This window comes from Narcine bancroftii, chromosome 4, assembly GCF_036971445.1.
Source record: "Narcine bancroftii isolate sNarBan1 chromosome 4, sNarBan1.hap1, whole genome shotgun sequence".
Taxonomy (NCBI): Eukaryota; Metazoa; Chordata; class Chondrichthyes; order Torpediniformes; family Narcinidae; genus Narcine; species Narcine bancroftii.
Window position 1 is genome coordinate 97495228 of NC_091472.1, and position 22097 is coordinate 97517324.

General features: G+C 41.9%; 1 protein-coding gene and 1 long non-coding RNA gene across 5 annotated transcripts in view; one reads left to right on the plus strand and one right to left on the minus strand.

Moving 5' to 3' along the window:
* The window catches only part of LOC138760876 (uncharacterized), a 50281-nt gene extending 40704 nt beyond the window's left edge, over positions 1–9577 (minus strand). For 2 of the 4 annotated variants that reach the window (XR_011355928.1, XR_011355927.1), the window contains exon 1: positions 8848–9563. This is a non-coding gene — a long non-coding RNA (uncharacterized lncRNA). Of the gene's footprint in view, positions 1–8847 lie in introns of all 4 variants that reach the window. The other 2 variants (XR_011355926.1, XR_011355929.1) reach the window with 2 other exon arrangements.
* The window catches only part of LOC138760873 (cell cycle control protein 50A-like), a 31773-nt gene continuing 18672 nt past the window's right edge, over positions 8997–22097 (plus strand). Inside the window, exons 1-3 of the mRNA XM_069932138.1 lie at positions 8997–9277; positions 17076–17189; positions 19531–19638. Of these exons, the coding sequence (XP_069788239.1) occupies positions 9065–9277; positions 17076–17189; positions 19531–19638 (435 nt within the window). The 5' untranslated portion in view covers positions 8997–9064. The remainder of the gene's footprint in view (positions 9278–17075; positions 17190–19530; positions 19639–22097) is intronic.

Consider the following 22097-nt stretch of genomic DNA (forward strand, 5'->3'; position numbering starts at 1 on the left):
TGCATATGCTCACTGATTAAATGTTTCTGATTGTTGGGTTTGTCCCATGGGCCCTTTGCATACTGGTACAGGCATTCCCATGATCCCCATTCCTTTCACCCGAAAGGAAGTTGCTGCCTGGAATTATTTTGACCCCTCCAAAGGCAGAGTTTATATTGATATTGATAAGCCTGTGCCTGAGGAGGCTCATTTCTTTAATCTAAGCGATATTTTGGGTATTTTCCGAGGATGGCACATTTCTGCCTCCCATTATAATATCACACCCCCCTATTTTATTGTTTCCCAATATGTGAAGGGCTCTGTCTGTTTTTGTATGTTCCCTGCCAGACCTGCTGATACACTGGGATTCAGTGATTGTCTGACATATTCCTTTTTTATTTCCAAGCCCCCTGTGAACGGGACTTATTGGGTTTGTGGGTCTCGCGCCTATGCCTGGCTGCCCCTTACCTGGGGTGGTTGCTGCTATTTAGCATATGCCATCCCCTACCTACACCATATTTCCCGTTTACAGGATCATCCCTCGCTTATGCATAGGTCCCCTGTCCTTCGGCATAGACTTCACCTTTCAGGTGCCGAGATTTTCCTTGGCGCCTTGATGCCAGGTTATGGCGATATTCGCATTTCCCTAGAGGTTCACAAGTTATATGATCTGATGAGCTCTATTGCCAATGAGACATCCTTTGTCCTTTTGTCTATCCATCAGGGCCTTCGTGACCTTAATCATGAACTCTCTGTCGTTAGGACAGTGGCTTTACAGAATCGTATGGCCTTAGATTTTCTGTTGGCAAAACAGGGTGGCACGTGTGGAATTGTCAGTTCTGAATGTTGCTCGTATGTTCCTGATGTATTCACTAATGTTTCTGTTATTATTCAGCATGTTTCGAATTCTGTTCGTGAGCTCCAGCGTCTGGGTACTGTGACCCACAAGGATAGTTTGAGCCTTGGTTGGAATCCTTTTTCATGGTTAGCTGGTACTTTTGGGGGGTTGGGCCACACTATTCTCCGTCGGTTGCTCGCATTATTGCTTGTTTTTGTGATTATTGTAGTTTTAATTTCTCTTTTACGCTCTTTTTGTACTCTTATGCTTGTCAAGTCTCGTGTCTGACAGCCTGTGACCAAGGGGTGGAATGTAATGGAAGATTCTAACCTGTTTTTTTTTAATTTGCAGCTCTTGGTTTTGCAAGGCTGAGAACCTGTTTTTTTTAATTTGCAGCTCTGGGTTTTGCAAGGCTGATAACCTGCTTGTGTTTTAGAATCAGCAGACATAAGCTAAATTCCACCGATGGGCCAGAGATGCAGTTATCTGAAGAAAGGACATCTGTGTACCAAGAACATTTAATCTTCCTGATTGTTTTGGTCACAGACTGTCAGAGGCCTAGCCTTGATGCAAAATAAACCATTGTATTCAAAGTGATAAGCTGAAAATTATGTTACTAGTTAGAAACCTAGTATGCTAGCTTATCTTTCTTGCTGTGCTGGGAATAGGTGCTTAGGTAAGCAGTTTTTGGGTAATATAAGTCATGGTCCCGCTGCTGAAGTTAGAGAGAGACTCTCCGAGAGGTGGCAACATCTCTCAGCAAGAAGAAGAACTTCTAGAGTCCAGCCAACGTCCCGGTCAGGGGAGGTGGAGAAGCTGCTACCGGCACCCTGACAACCTACTACAAGTGTGCGGTCGTTGCCTCGCTTCGGCAGTTGGGACCAGTCCAAGCGTTGATAAGTATAGTTGGGAAGGGCTTGCATATTGTAGTGTGAAATCAGCTTTTGAATTAGTAATAAACATTTGATTAAACTGATCTGCTCTCGATGTGTGTGTCTATTTTCTTTCGGTAGCTCAAACACTGTGACCAACCTAAAACGAACAAAGTGAGAGGTACAAGTTTACCCAAGACAGGCCCATCCACAGAACCTCTACAAAGACCATACGAAGGGCCATACAAAGTCATCCAGCATTCAGGATCCACTTTCACACTGGACATCGGGGGTAAGAGGGAACTGTTTACACCAGCCCACCGAGCCAGTAGCTGTGGCCCAACCCAAGAAGTGAGGCTACCCAGCAAAAAAGGACATTGGCGTCAGTTCGGGGGGGGGGGGGGGCCCGCTGTGTAGCAATACGCCATTAGGCAGGCGAACTGGCCCTGCTTGTCACGCATGTGGTGGGGAAGCCAGCCAAAATGGCGCCGTCAGGGGTTTCCTCCCGACCTCAGCATCGGGAACAGAAGCCCACGCTTGGTGACCCACGTGACGTCCCGGTGACGTCTGTGCCACCCCCCCCCCCCCCCCCCCCCAGTGCGGTTCTCAGCCAGGTCTGGGCTGGGAGTATAAGACCAGCCAGGCAGCCTGCAATAAATCAGTTTTGCTCACTGAACTCAACCCATCTGGTTGTGCGTCCCTCTGTTAGCAGTGTAACCACTGCTACAAAACAATGGTTTAGGCCACAACTTCTACTTCGGAGAAGGGAAAAAAAATACACAACTGCTGTTGAGATCTTTGTTCTTGAAATGGGGTAATGGAGATTGTACAGTTTCCTGTTGATTCTAGAGAGTGATCACTCCTCCAGGGACCTTGGTGAAGGTGAAGTACAGCATGAGTGGAGATGATTGAAAAGAGAGTTGGGCAATGGCCCAGTCTTGCTTAACCCCAGTTACTCTTGAATTGGCTTTGTGTGCATTTTCCACTGGCATTGCTGCTATGTTATTGAACAAAGGAATGAATCAATCAATGAAGTATGGAAGCAATTCTTTTCATAGGATAACTCACAGTGGCACGCTTTTACACTTGTGATGACAAACACAATTCATCTGCAGTCTGTTCTGGAGTCAAGACGAGATGTTGGTTGTTGGATTCACCTACTTGTCAACCCTTTTGGAGCCAAACTTGTATCAAGAACTTTCAAATTTGTCAAAACTGCTTCTAATCTCTCAAAGTCAAAATTTGGTTGTTACTCAAAACAAATTTTGGTTTTGATTTGAAGTTAGATATTTATCAGAAAAAGTTTTTAAGTGTAGCAACAGCAAAGAAAGGTATAGCTATAATGTGGAAATTAGACAATAATGTGGGGTTGAATAAATGGCAAACGGAACTATTAAATTGTATACCATTAGAGAAAATAACGTATAATTTATGGAATTAACCAGAAAAATTTGATAAGATTTGGAACCTTATATGGATTTTATTGCTATGACTTCATCTACAGCAGTTATACAGCATGGAAACTGGTCCTTTTTGGCGCCACTTACCCATGCTGACATAAATGTCCCATTCACACTAGTCCTACCTGCCTGTGTTTGACCCATACCCCTCTATGCCCTTCATATCCATGTATCTGTCCAATTTTTTTTGTGTTAAACATTGCAATAGTATCTGCCTCAATCACCTCCTCTGGCAGCCCATTCCTTACAACAACCACTGTGCTCTTATTTTTTTTTTAAAGTTGCCCCATAGGTTCCTGTTAAACCTCTTTTTCCCCCCCCCCTCACCTTAAACCTATGTCCTCTGGTTACTGATTTCCCCCCCCTCCACCGCTACTCTGGGCAAAAGTGGTTTGTTTATTCCTTCTGCGACTGCATGGATTGTCTGTCCTCCCTCCCTCCCAGCTGCTCCATTTCTGTCCCACATGCCACTGCATTTATGTGTGATTGGCTACTATAAATTGTATCTAATATAAGTCGCAGAAGCTAATAAATTACAGGAAAATAAGTGGGAGAATGGGATTGATTGTGGATGAATGGGCTGAATGGTCTCCTGTGTGAATAATGAGCATAAGCAGCAGAAATGGGTCTAGGCAATTCAAGCCCTCATGCCTCTTCCAGAAATAGACAACATCATGTCTTGTCTTTACCATCAGCCTCACTTGCCTGCACTAATTACATATCTCTATCTAAAAATCAAATGATCTGTCTCTTTAATTCTGAGAATGTTACCCACCCCCCCTCCACCCACCCCCACCTAGGTCTAGCTAGGAGAAATACCACTCTGCATCTGCCCAATGTAGGTCCAGTACTAATTTTGTATATTTAAAAAAAATTCCTTATCAGTTCTATGAAATGACAATGCTTTAAAAATGTGGTGCTAAATGGAGAAACGAACAAATTCCATCCTGCACAACATGTTTAAGGTTAAAATAAATATGGACACAAGGAAGAATGAGCTGAGGGCTTTGCCAATCCAATTTTATAATGGAGCTGAAAACAAAGGAAACATAAGGTAGAGGAGACCCTAAGTGAATACTTTGCTTCAGCGTTCAGTAGAGAGAGGGACCTTGGTGAATGTCAGGTCAATGTAGAACAGAATGTAGTACTAGAGCATGTTGTGGTTAAGAGGGTGGAGGTACTAGATCTTCTTAAAAATATTTAGATAAGTCCATGGGACCGAACGGAATATGCCTCAGAAAACAAGGAAAGGGCTTTCTGGAGCATTGGTGATGATCTTTGTGTGTTTCCTGGTCTCAGGAGAGGTATCAGTGGATTGGAGAATTGCCAAAGGTAATCCCCTTATTTGAGAAAGGTAAAAGGTAATATTCCTGGGAATAGTACATCAGGGAGTCAGTGGTGGGCAAACTATTGGAGGGGATTCTTAGAGACAGAATTTATGAACATTTAGAGAAATATAGTCTTTTCAGGGATAGTCAGCGTGGCTGTGTGAGAGGCAGGTTATGCTCACAAGCCAAAATGAATTTTTCAAGTAGGTGACAAAGGAAATTAGTGAAGGTAAGGCAGTGGATATGGTGTATAAGGATTTTAGTAAGCTGTTTGACAAGGTTCCCTAGGTAGGCTCGTTCAGAAAATCATGAGGCATGGGATCCAAGAAACCTTGGCTGCCTGGATTCAAAATTGTCTTGGCTGCAGAAAGCAGAGTGGTGTTTGGTGGGGTGTATTCAGCTTGGAGATCAGTGACTAGTAGAGTTCTACAGGGATCTGTTCTGGGACCCCTGCTCTTTGTGATCTTTATAAATGACTGATGAAGTAGTGGAGGGGTGGGTCAGTAAGTTTGCAGATGATACAAAATTACATCAGGATATAGACAGAATCCAGGATTCAATTTGGGTAAGTATGAGGAAGGTCAAACTTGAAGGTGGAGTGCATGGCAAATGGCAGGATTTTTAACAGAGTGGAGTAAAGGAGAGATCTTGGAGTCCAGGTCCATAAATCCCTCAAGGTTGCCGTGCAAGTTGATAGGGTACTAAAGAAGGTGAATAGTGCGTTGGCCTTCATTAGTCAGGAAATTGAGTTCGAGAGCCATGAGCTAATGTTGCAGCTCTATAAACTCTGTTTAGACCACACTTGGAGTATTGCATTCAGTTCTGGCTGTCTCATTACAGAAAATATGGAGATGTTTTGAAGATGGTGCAGAGGAGATGTATGTGGATTATGCCTGGATTGGAGAACATGTCTTATGAAGCAAGGTTGATAGAGCTAGGGCATTTCTCTCTGGACTGAAGGACAAGTAGTGAATTAAATAGAGGTATACAAGATTATGAAGGGGTTAGATGGGCTGAACAGTCTGCATCTTTTTCCTGGGCTGACAATAACAAATACCAGAGGACATCTGTTTAAGGTGAACAGAGAAAAGTTAAGGGGAGGTGTCAGGGGTAGATGTTTTACAGAGAGAGTAGTAGTGAATGCCTGGGATGCATTGCTGGAGGTGATGTTGAAGGCTGGTATAATAGGGACATTTAATAAAAACTCTTAGATAGGTACATAGATGTAATAAAAATAGAGGGTAATGGGTGTTAGGTTGGGAAAATTAGATTTACATGGTGGGCTATAAAACTGGATTACCTGTGGCTATATCTGAACCAGAGGGAAATAAAGGAAGCTGCTCTCTAGTAGTTACAGAAATGCATCTTCAGGACTCCCCTCTGGATTTGACCATCCAGCTAGAAGGCTTTATCTCTTTTGAGCAGAAAGGAATGCTGCTCTGGTTAAAACCAAACATGTATGATCCACTGATCAATCAGAGGTGGAGAGGGTTCCTAGGTGTAACTATTTTGGAGGGCCTTTTCTGGAAGAAAGCATGTCGGCACCTTTACTTTCTCAGAAGTTTGCAGATATTTGGTATGACATTGGAAACCTTGGCAAACTTCTACAGATGTATGGTGGAAAGTGCTGACTGCCTGCATCACAGCCTGGCACCAATACTGCTGAGTGGAAACCCCTGCAAAAGGTAATGGACACAGCCCAGGAGATCATGGACAAAATATTATATAAATTATATATTATATAAAAAAATTATGTAAAAAAAATATTAAAAATGTATATGCAATGCAGCTATCAGTGAGCAGCAGGAATCAGACTCAACATTATTTGACCCAACATTACTTTGCACATTATTTATTACTGAATATTTATATTTTTCTCACTTGCACAGTCAGTTTGCATACATTTCTATCTTGGTTTACATTTCTCTTTTGTACATGCAACTTTTCTTGAGTAGTTTTTTTGCACTCCCAGGCCATGAGGCAGCCCTTTCCACTGCACATCTGTAGAAGTTTGCCAAAGTTTTGATGTCATACCAAACCTCTGTAACTCCTGAGGAAGTAAAGGCACTGATGTACTTTCTTCATGATGTGACTAGTGTGTTGGGTCCAGGAAAGGTCCTCCAAGATTGTGGATTCTCTATGCGTACTCATACCAACAGCTGTGTGACACTGGCAACACAAGCGGAATGTGGCAAAGTATTTAAACCATGCCTGACTATAAGTCAATCTTATGAGTCAGCACAAATGTTGCCTCCTTTCCTGACAGGTCGAATAATTTCTACACATGGTTTAATGAGAAAAACAATGTCACACCAAAGGAAGCCCCATCTCTTCCTGAAGAACAGGCATGTTGCATAACCACAGCCAAGGTGAGGAGGATCCTATTAGGGTGAACCCACATAAAACAGCAGGACCTGATAGTAAACCTGGTCAGGGGCTGAAGGACTGTGCAACACAGCTGAGAGAGTCCTTGATGGACATATGTGACATCTCACTGCAGCAGTTCCCACCAGATTCAAAGCAGCCACCAACATCCCAGTACCCAAGAGAGCAACAATAACTGAATGAAATGTCTACCACCCAGTGGCTCTGACCTCTATCATCATGAAGTGCTTTGAGCTACCAGTATTGGAACACATGAAATCACTCCTTCCAGCAAGATTGGACCCATTCCAATGAACCTGTCCAACTGATACACAGATAGATGCTTTTGCCTCCACTCCATCCTGACCCCCTCGAAAATGATGCCTCATCCACCAGGTGGTTGTTTATTAAATTCAGCTCGATATTCATCACTATGGTACCTCAGAAGATCGAGGATAAATGGTCTTCGCTGGGACTCAACCCTCCTCTCTGTAACTGGATTCTGGACTTCTTGATTGAAAGATCACAGTCAGTCTGGGTTTGTAGCAAAATCTCAAGTCCCATCATGCTGCTCACTGGTGCACATCAGGGTTGGGGGCCTTGCCCCCTCCAGTTCACACTGCTGACTCGTGACTGCACTGCCAGATTGAGTTCAAAATAGAATTGGATGATACCACACATTGTCCCATCAATTGGAGTTTGCCACTTGTAGAACAGTTTTTCCAGAAAAACACCCTTGAACGCAAGTCCATCAGGCAACAGTCAGCATATAATGTCCTGCAGACAATGGATACTATAGGATGGTTCCCTGAGCAGACTGTGCAGGCATTGCCTCCTCACCAGTGCTCACGAACAAGCACCGTGTCTTGGCCTGGCTGGGGGTGAGAGGAGCCCTCCCAATGAGATTCTTCCTGTACAACAGAAATGCACGCTGTGAAAAAAATAATTTTTACGAATATGCCTAACAATGGGTTAATGGATCAGGTAAGGATTCAGTAACTGCTTGTGCAAATGTGGGAATGTCATTGCCTTCTTAACATCGATGCCATAGTGAGATAACTAAGCTCACAAGTATGTCAATAAACCTTGGATTCAAGATGCTCTTTCCCAAAATACTTGTAAACAAAATGCAGATGTGTGAAGCTTGTAAGGGTCTCGTGCTGATCCGTGTATGATGAACACTCTGATGCTTTGAGGATGTGGGGCTCAGTGTAGAGAACGAGTCACTGAACTCTTTCTTGAATCCCCTCACTCCCGCTAGCATTACAAAGGGTTAATAAACTTGTACGTTTACTTTATTCTGCTGTGTTTTCTGCGTTTGGAGTGCTGAGGAGACAGTCATTCACCTCTTTACAGAATCATAAAGAGGGCATGGAGAAGGATTCAAGGGTCCTTGTCATGGCTCATTCCCAGCAGCAGAGTGACAGAAAGCTCTGATGGACAGACTGTGTCTGGGAACACACCCAGAGACAGACATCCAGACATCAAGGGTGTTTTTCTGGAAAAACTGTTCTACAAGTGGCAAACTCCAATTGATGGGACAATGTGTGGTATCATCCAATTCTATTTTGAACTCAATCTGACAGTGCAGTCACGAGTCAGCAGTGTGAACTGGAGGGGGCAAGGCCCCCAACCCTGATGTGCACCAGTGAGCAGCATGATGGGACTTGAGATTTTGCTACAAACCCAGACTGACTGTGATCTTTCAATCAAGAAGTCCAGAATCCAGTTACAGAGAGGAAGGTTGAAAGAAGCCATTGGGACTGCCCAAAACGTGCTGACCTTTCAGCACCTGAAGATGTCGGTGTGGGAGTGGGGCCGACTGGCACATCCCATGCTTCAGGAGTCCGTGTTGCGGGAAGCACTGAGGCTTGGCGCAGCCATCATGAGGGGAAGGAGCACCGGGGCGAGCCCTGCCTCCAGCAGGGAACCCCTCAAACGACAGAAGGGGAAGTAACGGCAAGGAGGTGGTGGAAATGGTGTAGTTAGAATATGGAACCACGTACCGTGACCGAATCTCTTTGGAGGCGAGACGAATAAACGGTTTCCTTTCGTGAATAATTCATTGTGAATCAAGCTTACTTTTGGAAAAATTCAGCAGCCAACTGGGTCGTTGTGCACGCCGTGACGTCAGTCAGTGACGCCACCGCGTCCCCGTGCGTGGGTTTGGGGTTGTCCCGTTTCCTGCGGGTGCCTGTTCGTTGCAGTCAGGCAGGTGCCGAAATGGCGACCAGTTATTCCACTAAAGACGAGGACGTGCACCAGCACAAGAGCCGGAAACCGGATAACACGGCGTTCAAGCAGCAGCGCTTACCGGCCTGGCAGCCCATCCTGACGGCCGGGACCGTGCTGCCTGCCTTCTTCATCATCGGGCTGGTCTTCATCCCCATTGGCATTGGGCTCTTCGTCACCTCCAACAACATCAAGGAGCTCGAGGTGAGGCCGCGGCGGGGCTTGCGGCCGTCCTTGCGCCGGCAAGTGGGGCCTGTGTTCCGAACCGGAAGCCAAGGGCGGACCGCGAGGTCTGGGTCAGAAGCCTTGGATCCCGGCGCCGGGGCCCTGCACCGTGAACCAAGACTTGTGGCTGGAAGGGGGGAGTTTTGGTTAGCTGCGCTCTTCGATTATTGATCCCCCCGCCCCCCTTTAAGGCCTTTTCGTTTCTTGTGCGGAACTTGCGTGGAATTGATTCTGGAAATGTTGGAAGAGCTGCCCGTGGTCCAACCTGCCGCTCCAGCTTTCGGAGCGGGGACCCCGATGGGAGATGGGGGTGACGTTTCCCTGCCTTCGGATGTATTCATTTAAAAGGCGGAACTGTCATCTTGGCGTCCTGATAACCTGACGAAGCAATAAAATAGCTTGGCATAATTGAAACGTGTGCTATAATTTAGATGGGGAGTAATTTGAATCTATCCCGAATTGGGTCTTGTTTATGAAGCATTTAGCCTCAATATTATGCACTAGATTTTGAGGATTAGTTTTAGCCTACATTAGGAAAATGGTAATTGGTAAGTCGATCACTTCGGAAAATGTTCCCTTATTTGTGGAAGTATTAGCTTTCCATCCTGCCTCAGAAACCGGCATCAGAAAAGTTCACTCAGTCTGATTTGCAGTATGATCTACTTGATAAATAGCAGAATTCTGGTGAAACTTACAAAAAGTAAAGTGATGCTTGTGGCATTATTGATCTCTGCTGTACCCCTAAAAATTAGGGCTATAAAGGGTATAGCTTTTTTTAGGATCATAAATAGGCAAAAACAATCCCACCACTGGCAAATTCCAATAAATAATTTGCCTTTTTGCCCTGTAAATTTCTGACCAGAGTGCAATATGGTGCAAGATAAAGGGAATGAAAAATGCCGTCATTGATTTCTGTAAACGTGTAAATGCAGAAAACACAGCAGAATAAAGTAAACGTACATGCTTGTAGTCTGCTGTTTGAATTAAAAAATGTAATGTAAACTACATGAAAATAGCTTGTGATGAGAATGTGGAGGAGAGCTATTTAGACTGGTTGGGTTAAGAGTCATTTACTTAGCTCCATCATGAGTTGTAATACAAGGGTATAAAGAGATTATTGTTGGTCAGAATACATAAAGTTTCAGCTTAAATATTTGACTTTTTTGCCCTCTCACCTTTTCTTCTCATCCCATCTTCCATTTTGGAATATATACATTTAAATACTTTGGTTGCACATCTTGAAAGGGCACCTTCAAATAATTGTGTACAATGCCAACACTGTTTTATTTGATATTTTTGTAATTATGTGCTCCTTATTTTGTTACTCTTCATATTTTCAAATGTATGATAGGGTGCCTTGCTAAAATTTCTCATTATTTTATTCAGATGACAATATATGGCTCAGTTTTGGTATAAGAATCAGAATTTATTGTTCAAGTTTATTTTATCATACAACTGGATAAAATGACATTCTTCAGTACATGGTGTAGAAAACTTGCAAATGTGTGTGTGTATATATATATATATATATATGTGTGTATCACATATTTGCAAATAATGTATATGCAGTACATGTATATAAATAAATAGATTTTGTTAATTAATAGTAGTTTCTGAGAGGGATTATATGAGCAGTTCATCAATCGTTCAGCAGTCTCACTGCCCATGGGAAGAAGCTGTTTCTCAGCCTGCTGGTTCTGGCTCTGATACTTCTGTATCTCTTTTCCAATGGGAGTAGCTGGAAGATACTATTTGTGGGGTGGTAGGGGTCCTTAATGATTTTGTGAGCCCTCTTCAGACATTGATCCTGGTAGATCACATTGATTGGGGGGGGGGGGGAGAGGGGAGACCTCAGTGATCCTCTCTGTCATTCTTAGGGTCCTGTGGATTGACCTCTGATCCAATGTTCTGCAACAACCATACCACACTGTGATGGAGCCGGCCAAGACACTCTTGATCGAGCTCCTTAGAAAGTCGATAGGATGGTGGTCAGTACCCTTGCCCTCCTCAGTCTTCTCAGGAAGTGCAGTCATAAACATGTCACAAAATTCATTGTTTTGCAGCAGTATTATAGTGCAAATTTTGCTATAAATGACATTAAAAAATTTTTTAGTGCAAAATGAGAAAAAATGGAGTCATTGTCTTCAGAAATTTAAGGGGAGAAACTGTCCTTGTGCTGCTGGGTGTTTGTTTTCAGGCTCATGTACCTCCTTGATGGTAGCAAGGTGAAGAAGCCATGGGTTTGCTGGTGAGGGTCCTTGAAGATAGAGGCTGCTTTCTTAAGACACTACACAGCACTTTTTGGCCTGAATATGCCTGAGATTGTCTCTTCTCAGAAGCTAAGCAGGCTCAGGACTGGTCAGTACTTGGAGGGGAGACCACCTAGGAACACAAGGTGCTATAGGTTTCTGTGAGGGGCGCTGGACAAAATGGTGACTCTTGATCTGACTTGCGGTAGACAAAAATTAAAGAATTCATGTATGTTACATTCTAAATGTAGTATTACATGAAAATAATGGAACCTTTACCTATTGTAGATATCCTCGATGGACTGATGCCATTAATGGCACTGGTCGAGTTTGCCACTCTGTAGTTTTTTCCTGTCCTGTGCATTGGCACCTCCATACCAGACAATGATGCAACAGTCAGAATGCTCTTCACCTTTAGAAATTTGCAAGATTCTTTGGTGACATACCAAATCTTCTCAAACTCTTCACAAAGTATAGTCGTGATTCGACATGGAGGCCCCAGGAGAAATCTTCAAGTTCAAGTTTATTATCACCTGATTTAACAAGTACAACTCGAAACAGTGTTCTCCGGTCCTTGGTACAAAACAAACAGTCACATAACCAGACATAACACACATACAGACAAACAATACATACATAGGACAAATACACACATAAAATAAAGCCTTGGATAGTTAGTGTATGCAATTCCTTTGGTCAGTCAGCAGTCTACTGCCCCCGGGAAGAAGTGAATCTCTTTCCTGATGGGAGTCTTTGAAAGATGCTGTGTGTGAGGTGGAAGAGGTCTTCATTGATTTTGCGTGGCCTCTTCAGACAACCATCCAGGTAAATCACATCGATGGGGGGGTAGGGAGACCTCAATGATCCTCTCTACCCCTCTTATGGTCCTATGGATTGAACTCTGATTCAATCTTTGACAACATCCATACCAGATGCAGCCAGCCTAGTCTTTCTCAGTAGAGCTCCTGTAGAAAGTTGACATGATAGTGACCAGTAGCCTTGCCCCTTTCAGTCTTCTCAGGAAGTGCAGTCGCTTTTGCACCTTCCTCACAAGTGAGGAGATGTTGAGTGTCCATGACTGGTCACTTTTTAAGTGGACTCCAAGGAACTTGGTGGTCTCCACAACTGAGTTATTGATGTGCTGTGGACGGTGGTCATTCTGGACCTCCTGAAGACTACGATCATCTCCTTCGTCTTGACCACATTGAGACTCGGATTATTATTCTTGTACCATATCTCTAGATTTTCCAACTCTTCTCTGTTGGAGTTGGATCTGGTTATGCAGTCGTGGGTCATTTGCATGAACAGGAGCAGGCTGAGCACACAGCCCTGAGGTGATGCAGTGCTCAGCATGCCAATGCTTGATGTTCCACTGCTGATCCAGACAGACTGTTGTGTTTTCATTAGTAAGTCCAGATTCCAGTTACAGAGAGGGTTATTCAGTCCCAGCGAGGACAGCTTTTCCACCAACCTCTGGAGAATGATGGTATTAAATGCCGAGCTGAAGTTGATGAACAGCAGCCTGGTGTATGAGGCACCGTTCTCCAGATGAGTCGGGATGGAGTGGAGGAACAAGGCTGTAGCATCATCAGTGGAATGATTTATTCTGTAGATGATTTGAAATGGGTCCAGTGTCTCTGGGAGGAGTGCTTTGATGCTTCCCATCACCAGACGCACGAAGCTCTTCATAATGGTGGAGGTCAGTGGATGGTGCCGTAGTCAATGAGCCCTATTACTAATGCCTTCCTTGGTAACAGGATAATGATGGTTGTCTTGAAACCTGCCAGGGACACCCAAGAATTTGAAGTTTTTAACTCTTTCCATTGCTGACTCCTTGATGAGGACAGGTTTGACTTTTCCCCCACTTGAGTCCACAATCACTTCCTTAGTTTTGCTAACTTTGAGTGCAAGGTTATTGTTGACACCACTCCACTACTTGATTTCTCACTCCCATACACTTCATTGCTGCTGTCTGTGATTCTGTTGGCAACCATGGTATCATCAACAAATTTTAAATGACATTTGAATCATGCGCAGGCAAACAATGATGGTGTTGATTGTCAATGAGGAGGAGACATTGTTTCTGATTCATACTGACTGGTCTTCTGATGAGGAAGTCAAAGATCCAGTTGCAGAGGGAAGTGTAGAGGCCGTATGATGGCATTGAATGCTGAGCTGTAGTTGATACGAAGTAGCCTGCTGTACATGTTGCAATATCTATAAGGGGTAGGCAACCAACAGCCTGCCCTGACCAAATTTATCCAGCCCACAACCCAATGTGTTCGCCCAATCAGCCTCAGCTGCTCTAATGTACACCATTTGCCGCACTAAACTGTCAGCCATTGCCATCATTGGCCCTGGGGTCTGTGCATATGGATTAAACATCCCACAGCAAAGGAAATACTTTGTGGCTACATAAATTCCACCTGTTCCTTCGGGGTCATGAATTGGGCAGCTAAATGCGGAATGTTCACTGAAGTCTCTCCATGTCGTTATATCCAGGAATTGATCATCAACCACATCACTTTCTGCCCCTGGAAAAATAACTCACCCTGGTGCTCTTGGGAACATGTTTTGCCCTCAAGATGGGCCTGAAATGAGCTGTGGATCAGTGGCCAGTTGTCCTGCTCTTGGTCCCAGGCCACTCATCCAACAGTGTATGTGGAGCTGGGTGACCCTTGGGATGAATCTTTCAGAGCAACCCAAAACCCCTCTCCCCTGAGCTGCCCCCTCTTCCCACGACCCTGAGGCGCTCAAAAAGGAGCAAAGCTTCATGTGTGGGATGCTGCAAGCAAAGTTAATTTTGCACTAAGCAAATTCCATTAACGCGGAAATAGGATTTACCTCACATACTCGATCAAAACACACCCGAGAGTGCAGAGAAATTAAATAAAAATGAGAGATCTGGATCCAAGGCAGAAGTTGAGAGGAACACACAATCGCCTCCTCTGCTGACAAAAATTCAAGATGCTGTATTGACAAATTTATTTATGTCTGTAGTTTTGTAACTAAAATAATTGCTACTGATAATTTTTAAAACTCTTGAACTATTTGAAGAATTATTTAAAAGCAACCAAGTTTAAATGACAGTTTTTTTTTTGTTGCATTTCCAAATTTGAAGATGCCTTCCCTGACTTGAAATTCATCATCGTAGTTTTATGGAAGGAATTCGGTTGATCTTGTTGCTTGAACTTTTTCTGTGGATTGTTGATAAATTATCGTCAGTTCGTACATTGTACATTCTGTACTTCAAGCAGAGGCAATCAAAAACTTCAGTTTCATGTTGTCTGCCTTTCAGTATTTATTTCATTTATGGTAGCATTAGTGTGGCCCTCTGTTCAACCACTGATGCACCATTCGGCCCACGCATGGTAAAAGGTTGCCCATCCCTGGTCTAGGTCATCCAGGGTTGAGTGAAGAGCCAGTCAGATTGCATCTGCTGTGGAGTGGATGTGGCTGTAGACGAATTGCAGTAGGCCCAGGTCTTTACTTGGTTACAAGTTAATTCTGGCCATGGCCACCTTTCAAAGCATTTTATCACAGCAGATGTGTGTGCTAGAGGATGATAGTCTTTGAGACAGCTGACTGCTCTTCTTTGGCTCTAGTGTAATTGATGTCCTATTGAAGCAGGTGGGAACCTCCATCTGCAGCAATGACAGACTGAAAATTCTGAATATTCAGAAATATAGGTGGAAAGATTTTGATTACACTAAACAAAAGAAAAAAGTTTAAGAGTTCCTTTCCATACCACAGAAGATTTTTGCTGATGGGTCAGACAAACATTGTTAGACAGTAGAAGAAATCCTTCCACACATTGGTAAATTTATCAATATGCTAAAAAGACTGTAGAAATTCTAGGGATGGTTATTTTCACAATACTAAATGTCAATTCAGAATGTTTTTTTTTTAAAAAGCACCACACCATTAATGCCCACATTTTAGTTATTACATAATTCAAGTGTGTCCAGAGCCAGAAAACTGCTAACACTACATGACAGATATTACAAAACTATCTGAACTTGCTATTAAAAATAGAGGAATTGTATTCTATTTTGGAGATCCAAGATATTTGTAAACCTTGGTGGGTTTTTTTTTAAAAAATGTGTTTAGGTGATTTTCAAAGCACTGAATCCATGTGCTTTATAACTGGTTGCATTAACAATAGCTATTGATGCTGCACTTACTGCAGACAACATTTCTGCCTGGTGTCCTTTATTGAGATTCAACCTGAAACATCCACTGACCATTGAATGCAGTCTGACACACCGACTTCCTCCAGCAGCTCATCGTTTGCTAAGGAAAATGCAAAATTTGCATGCAGACCATCTTGTATGAAAAAGAAAGCATTAAAAAAAGTCAAATTTTCTTTTGGATCGTTAATGGCTGCTGATATGGTGTATGTAAAGGAATCATGGATTCCCAAGCTTTTTGTAACCTCTCAATTTCAGTCATTATCAAGGCCTTTATTGACTATAACAATTGGCTTGGCACACATGTTGGAAATGAAGTGCATTTGGATGATGAAGTACAATTGTTGATGCCAGAGAAGCAGATGGATTACCTGGTGTGCTGAGGCTAATTAATGGCTGCCTGTGTAATTACTAACACAGGGATTAAATCCAGCACCTTGCTGATGTAGCTGTTGTTAATGCAATTTTAATACCTGTTTCCTGGGAAATCTAATAATTAAGATTTGTCGTGCTGGGAAATTTTGCCCACCTTTTAAGATGTTAAATTTGAGGATTACATCAGACTAAAGTTTACTTGTGTAATTAAACCAATAATATACAATGCCATGAACTGAAAACAATAACTGTGAACATATAAGAGGGCAGCCAGCTTTTGTGGAGGGGAAAAAAAACAGCTCAAATTTCAGGTTAAAAATTCTTTATCAGAGAACTTTCAACCTGAAACATTATCCCTCTTTCCACAGATGCTCCCAGACCTGATGAGTGCTTACTGCATTATCTGTTTTGTTTCAGATTTCAGGCACCTGCTGCTTTTCATAACACTATACAGGTATACTCTACAAATATACAGGTACTCGCTTTACGCAAATTTGCTTTTACGAAGAAACCTGTGTTCACTATCCGAAAGAAATTTGAATGGGTTTTCACTTTTACAAAATTAGCCTTCAGTGGGTCTTTGCTTTACGCCGTTTTGGCTTATGAAACGTTTCATAGGAACGCTTTACTTTCGTAAAGTGGGGTATACCTGTAATTGTGATCATTGTGCTGTATGTTGTAATTGAAGTTCTGGTAATATGTTTAAGCTTTAAAATGTGAATGCTGTTATGCCATTGTTTAAAATTTTGCCCATAATGATGTACTAAACAGAATAACAATGATGGATATTCACCACGTTAACAAAATCAAGCCTCATGTGTCTTTCATAGTGAATCATTTGCTTTTCAGGTCAGTTTTGAAGACTTGGTTCTGGGAGGATTTTACATACTTTGGTACTATCCCTAATCTGTAAATAATGTTGGCCCTTCCTTACATTAACAAGCTTTCTTTAAATGTCACCAGATTGATTACACTGGCACTGAGCAAGATTCTCCTTGTCATAAGTGTGCTATGAACAGTACATGGAACAGTACATGTGAATGTGTAGTCCCCTTCCAGTTGGAGCAACCATATGAGGTATGAATTTTTAATTAAACCTCAATACTCATTTTTTAATCATGGCTTGCATAGCTAGAGTTCATTGCCTTCTATAATTACCTTGTGGTGAGACATGTTGTAGACGTGATGTTCTCACAAAGGTTGGAACAAGGGGGGGGAAACTTATAATGTTGTTTGTTGTGCCATACTATTCACCTCATGAGGTCATTAATTTACATGTGCCACTAACTGTTGCCATGAAGATAGCAGCAGGCCTAATGTTGAAGGAACTTTATCTTGGACATACATGTTGTTTTCAGACCAACTTCTCAATTTCTACTGGAGTATTGGATGTCAGATCATCCTTCGAACAATCATTGCAAAAACTCCTTTCTTATTTACATTACAGTATCAGAGTCTATGCTGGTCTCTGCAGACAGCCCCATTCTCCCTTTTCTGTAGCTCTGCAGCCTATTGTTTTGCATATGCATCAAATCCTTTATTTTCCACCTGACTACAAAAGGAGTATTGGACAGTAGATAGTTAATCTACCAGAATTGTCTTTTGGATAGGGAGAGGAAACCAGAGGATCCAGGAGAATTTTTTTTTACAGTCACAGGGAGAACAAGCAAACTCCATACAGCCAAGGTCAGGATCAAAACCAGGACCCCAGGTCTGTGAGGCAGCATTTCGAACTGCTGTCCTGCCAGAGTACCATTCGAAGTAGCCTGTCAGTTTCTTTTGCGAGTGGCTTATTTGTAAAGAATGCACTTAAGAGACTATCCACCTCAGTTCAAGCCTCCATCTCTGTTGAACTGTACACCTTGCAAGTAATTGTCTTCTTTACTGTAGAAGAATCCATTTTTAAAGTTAACAATACCATTTAGATAGTAAATTGAGCCTTTCTTTCCTTATGCATTTGAGATACCAATGAAGGCTGATTTGGAATAATTGGAAGGCAACTTTGGGCATACCTCCCTAAAGCAGCATGAATTGTGCATCAAGCTAAGCGAGACACATATAATTTATTTTGCATTAAAGCTATAGGATGTAAGAAGACAAAAGTTAAATGGGAAACACTGATTAGAGGTCACTAGCTAAATGCATTTCAAATTAAACCAAACATTAAGAGAATGAAGCATTAAAATACACCTGATTGGCTCCCCTGCTGAGGAGGGGACCATGAGAGGAAAGAAAGTGTGTTTGTGGAAGATGGGTAAACTCTGGTTACTTCAGTGTAATAGTTCAGAGTATCCAAGCCCTTTTGTTGGGTTTTGAAATCATTTTGGCACAGAAAATAAAATAAGATGGAATATTTTGGGCCTGATACTGAGATTGTGTATACACAGTTATACTTGAATTTACTTCCTTCACGTTTAAGGGAATGGCAACTTTAGAGATGATAATTATTGGATGTGAATCTAATATCCAAGATCTGGTGAAGGAATATGTTAGCACTATTGCAATGTAATATTGCCTACCATATATGCTGTCATAGAGGATGACCCAAAACTTTAAAATTTCACCATAAAATTGGGTCATCCTATCGGACCTATATGCTATGTATAAATCATACCCTGATAGCAAAGTCTCAACACCACTACCATGTTCCCTCTCTGACACAATCTCCCGCATGTCCCGTTAGTTTTTTGCAAAGTCTCAGCGCTCTTCCCCAGGTCCCATTCGCTTGGTCCGTCGGTTCTGGATAGGCCTGTTACAGGAGCTGACAGTAGCTTATTTTAAAATATCAAAATAAAAGGTAACCTTTAAATGATTTCTTATTAAAATATTGTAATTTGCTTCTGACAGCATCCACTGATCAGCAGTTAGTGCCAGATTTGGTGGGTTCGTCTTAACAAAGGGTATTTCTCAAAACCAATATTTTGGGTGGAAATTCCAGGGTTGACCTATACAATGACACATGATATTTTATTATTAGACAGCCAGAAGATGACATGAATGAAATGTCTCTGCAACTGCTGCATTTAACATGAGAGATTGAGGGTCCATTTCAGACTGACATATTGAGAATTTTTTTTAGAGCAGTAAGTTTCTCTATCAGACCGATTATTTTCTTTGAGAAAAATAAATGTTTCTTGGAGTAAAAGCCAACTGGGTGATTATTTTAGGCTCACTATTGTACTGTGACATCTTCAAACTTGTCTTTTGCTACATGTAACTGATTAGTTAAAATATAGTTGAAACCTGTTAATCCTTTCATGATAAGTTTTAGCAGTCATTTTACATAATACCTAATTAAAATGGATTGTATTTTCCTAAATGGTGAGTTATATTAGAAAGTTTACTTGCAATCTTTGATAAATAATTTGTTTCCTTTTTAATAATAAAGTGAAGCAATTTTCATTCCTTTATTTTGCAGGGAAATGTTTTCATGTATTATGGATTATCAAATTTTTACCAGAACCACAGACGATACGTCAAATCAAGAGATGACAGTCAGCTTAATGGAGATAAAAGCTCCTTAACTGTAAGCAAAGTTGAATTTACTTTGGATGATACTATTACAGAGGTGTATATTTAATTCACAAACAAAATTACTAAAAGACAAGTAATTCTGTAAGCTCACAGGATAAAATGAAATGAAACCATTAATGCGATATTGTTTTGTTTTAATCTTTGCCATAATAGTATTATTTTAACCATTATTTTTGTTAGACACATAGTGTATAAATACATTTATAGTTAATATTCTTTGGCTTGGCTTCGCGGACGAAGATTAATGGAGGGGTAATGTCCACGTCAGCTGCAGGCTCGTTTGTGGCTGACAAGTCCGATGCGGGACAGGCAGACATGGTTGCAGCGGTTGCAAGGGAAAATTGGTTGGTTGGGGTTGGGTGTTGGGTTTTTCCTCCTTTGTCTTTTGTCAGTGAGGTGGGCTCTGCGGTCTTCTTCAAAGGAGGTTGCTGCCCACCGAACTGTGAGGCGCCAAGATGCACAGTTTGAGGCGATATCAGCCCACTGGCGGTGGTCAATGTGGCAGGCACCAAGAGATTTCTTTAGGCAGTCCTTGTACCTTTTCTTTGGTGCACCTCTGTCTCGGTGGCCAGTGGAGAGCTCGCCATATAACACGATCTTGGGAAGGCGATGGTCCTCCATTCTGGAGACATGACCTCCCCAGCACAGTTGGATTTTCAGCAGCGTGGATACGATGCTGTCGCCCTCTGCCATCTCGAGTACTTCGATGTTGATGATGAGTAAAACACTTAACAATCCCACACTGACATTTTGACCATATTCATAGTTCATGTTATTTTATGAAATCGATTGAAAATGTATTGTAATGAAGTGTAATTTGTAGCCAGTGATCAGTGACCATTACTACAGTGTCACAATTAATCCAATTTTAGTTTGTCACTTAATCACTTTTGCCCTAATGACTCTTTAACAATAAGGGGTCACTCCTCTAAGACTAAGGTGAGAAGCAATTTTTTGGAATGTTTGGCCTGCATTGGGGCCAACAAATGCTCATCCCACTGCTAAATGGCTTTCCAGCATTCCTTCCACTCCTCCTTGCTGAGGTAAAGAAACCTCAAACAATTCGTTTTTGAAATAATTTATCTTGTCCCTCAGAAGCTATGGGAAAGCCCACAGTCAAGGCTTTTTCTTTTTTTAAAAAAATGTTTTTATTAATTTGGTAGAAATTTTACATGTATATACTGTTTAGCTATTAATTATATAGCTTTCATAGCAATACAGAATTAGTCATTTACAATTTATACATTGTCTTGTATAATTCTTGAAAAAAGTGAAAAGTCTTTGAGAATCTCACCTCATATTCTAATATTGAGATATACATTGTGATTATCTAAATAGACCAATCTCTTCTAATTGTAGAAAACAAAAAGAACACAAAAAGAAGAAAAAAATATTAACCCATACTAATCTAACCTCTTCCACTAAACACTGTCACTAGCAAATAAATTGTAAAGAATTGAGTATCAGCTCTCAGACAACAGATAGATAACCCTCAGACCACCCTGCCTAAGTAATCAAATTATAATAATACTCCATGAAGGGCCCCATACCTTGTCAAATTCAAACGATCTCTGTAATATTATAATTTTCTCCAAACTCTAGCAAGATTCTACCAAAGTGTTATAAATGTTCTCTTTCATTGCCAGTTTTAGTCTTGATCTGTACATGATGTACAAGTCCTCTTTTGTCCTAAATGATTTCAACAACCTTCCCCATCAACCAGGAATTTCAAGATGCTGAATTGTCCATGATGATCATGACATCCCCGGGCGTGAAATTGCGCCTCATCTTAGTCCATTTCTGCTGCTCCTTCAACAGGGGAAGATATTCTTTCACCCATCTTTTCCAGAACAAATCCATTATAAATTGCATTTGCTTTCACCTGTGGCGAGCATACATGTCTTCCTTCTGAAACTGCCCCGATGGCATCGAAGGCTTTGTCTTAAGCAAAAGGTGCTTCAGGGTAAGTGCCTCAAGGTCATTTGGATCTGTAGAAGCATTAGTGATTGGACGAATTTTGAGGATAGTTTCAACTTCACATAAAACAGTGCGAAGATCTTCCTCTTCGAGACTTTGCACCTTTAGGGTGGAATTAAGAACCTTTTGTACTGATCTAATCTTTCCCATACATCTCCATGGTGTGAGCCAACATGGCGGTGGAATATCCAATTGATTCCTATTATGGATTTGAACCTGATTTGAGCTTTTGATTGTTTCTCTTAACTCGTGCTGCTGAGCTCTCACAAAATTAGTGCCATTGTCAGATCATAGTTCCTTCACTTGACCACGCCTGGCTTTAAAACGTCAAAGGGCATTGATGAAAGACAGTGCAGAGCACCCCTGTGGCCATTCCCCTCAACAACAAGTATACTGTTTTGGATACTGTTGGGGGGACAATCTATCAGGGACGTCGAGGTGGTCACATCTCTGTCACAGAGGCTGGCCCCTCGA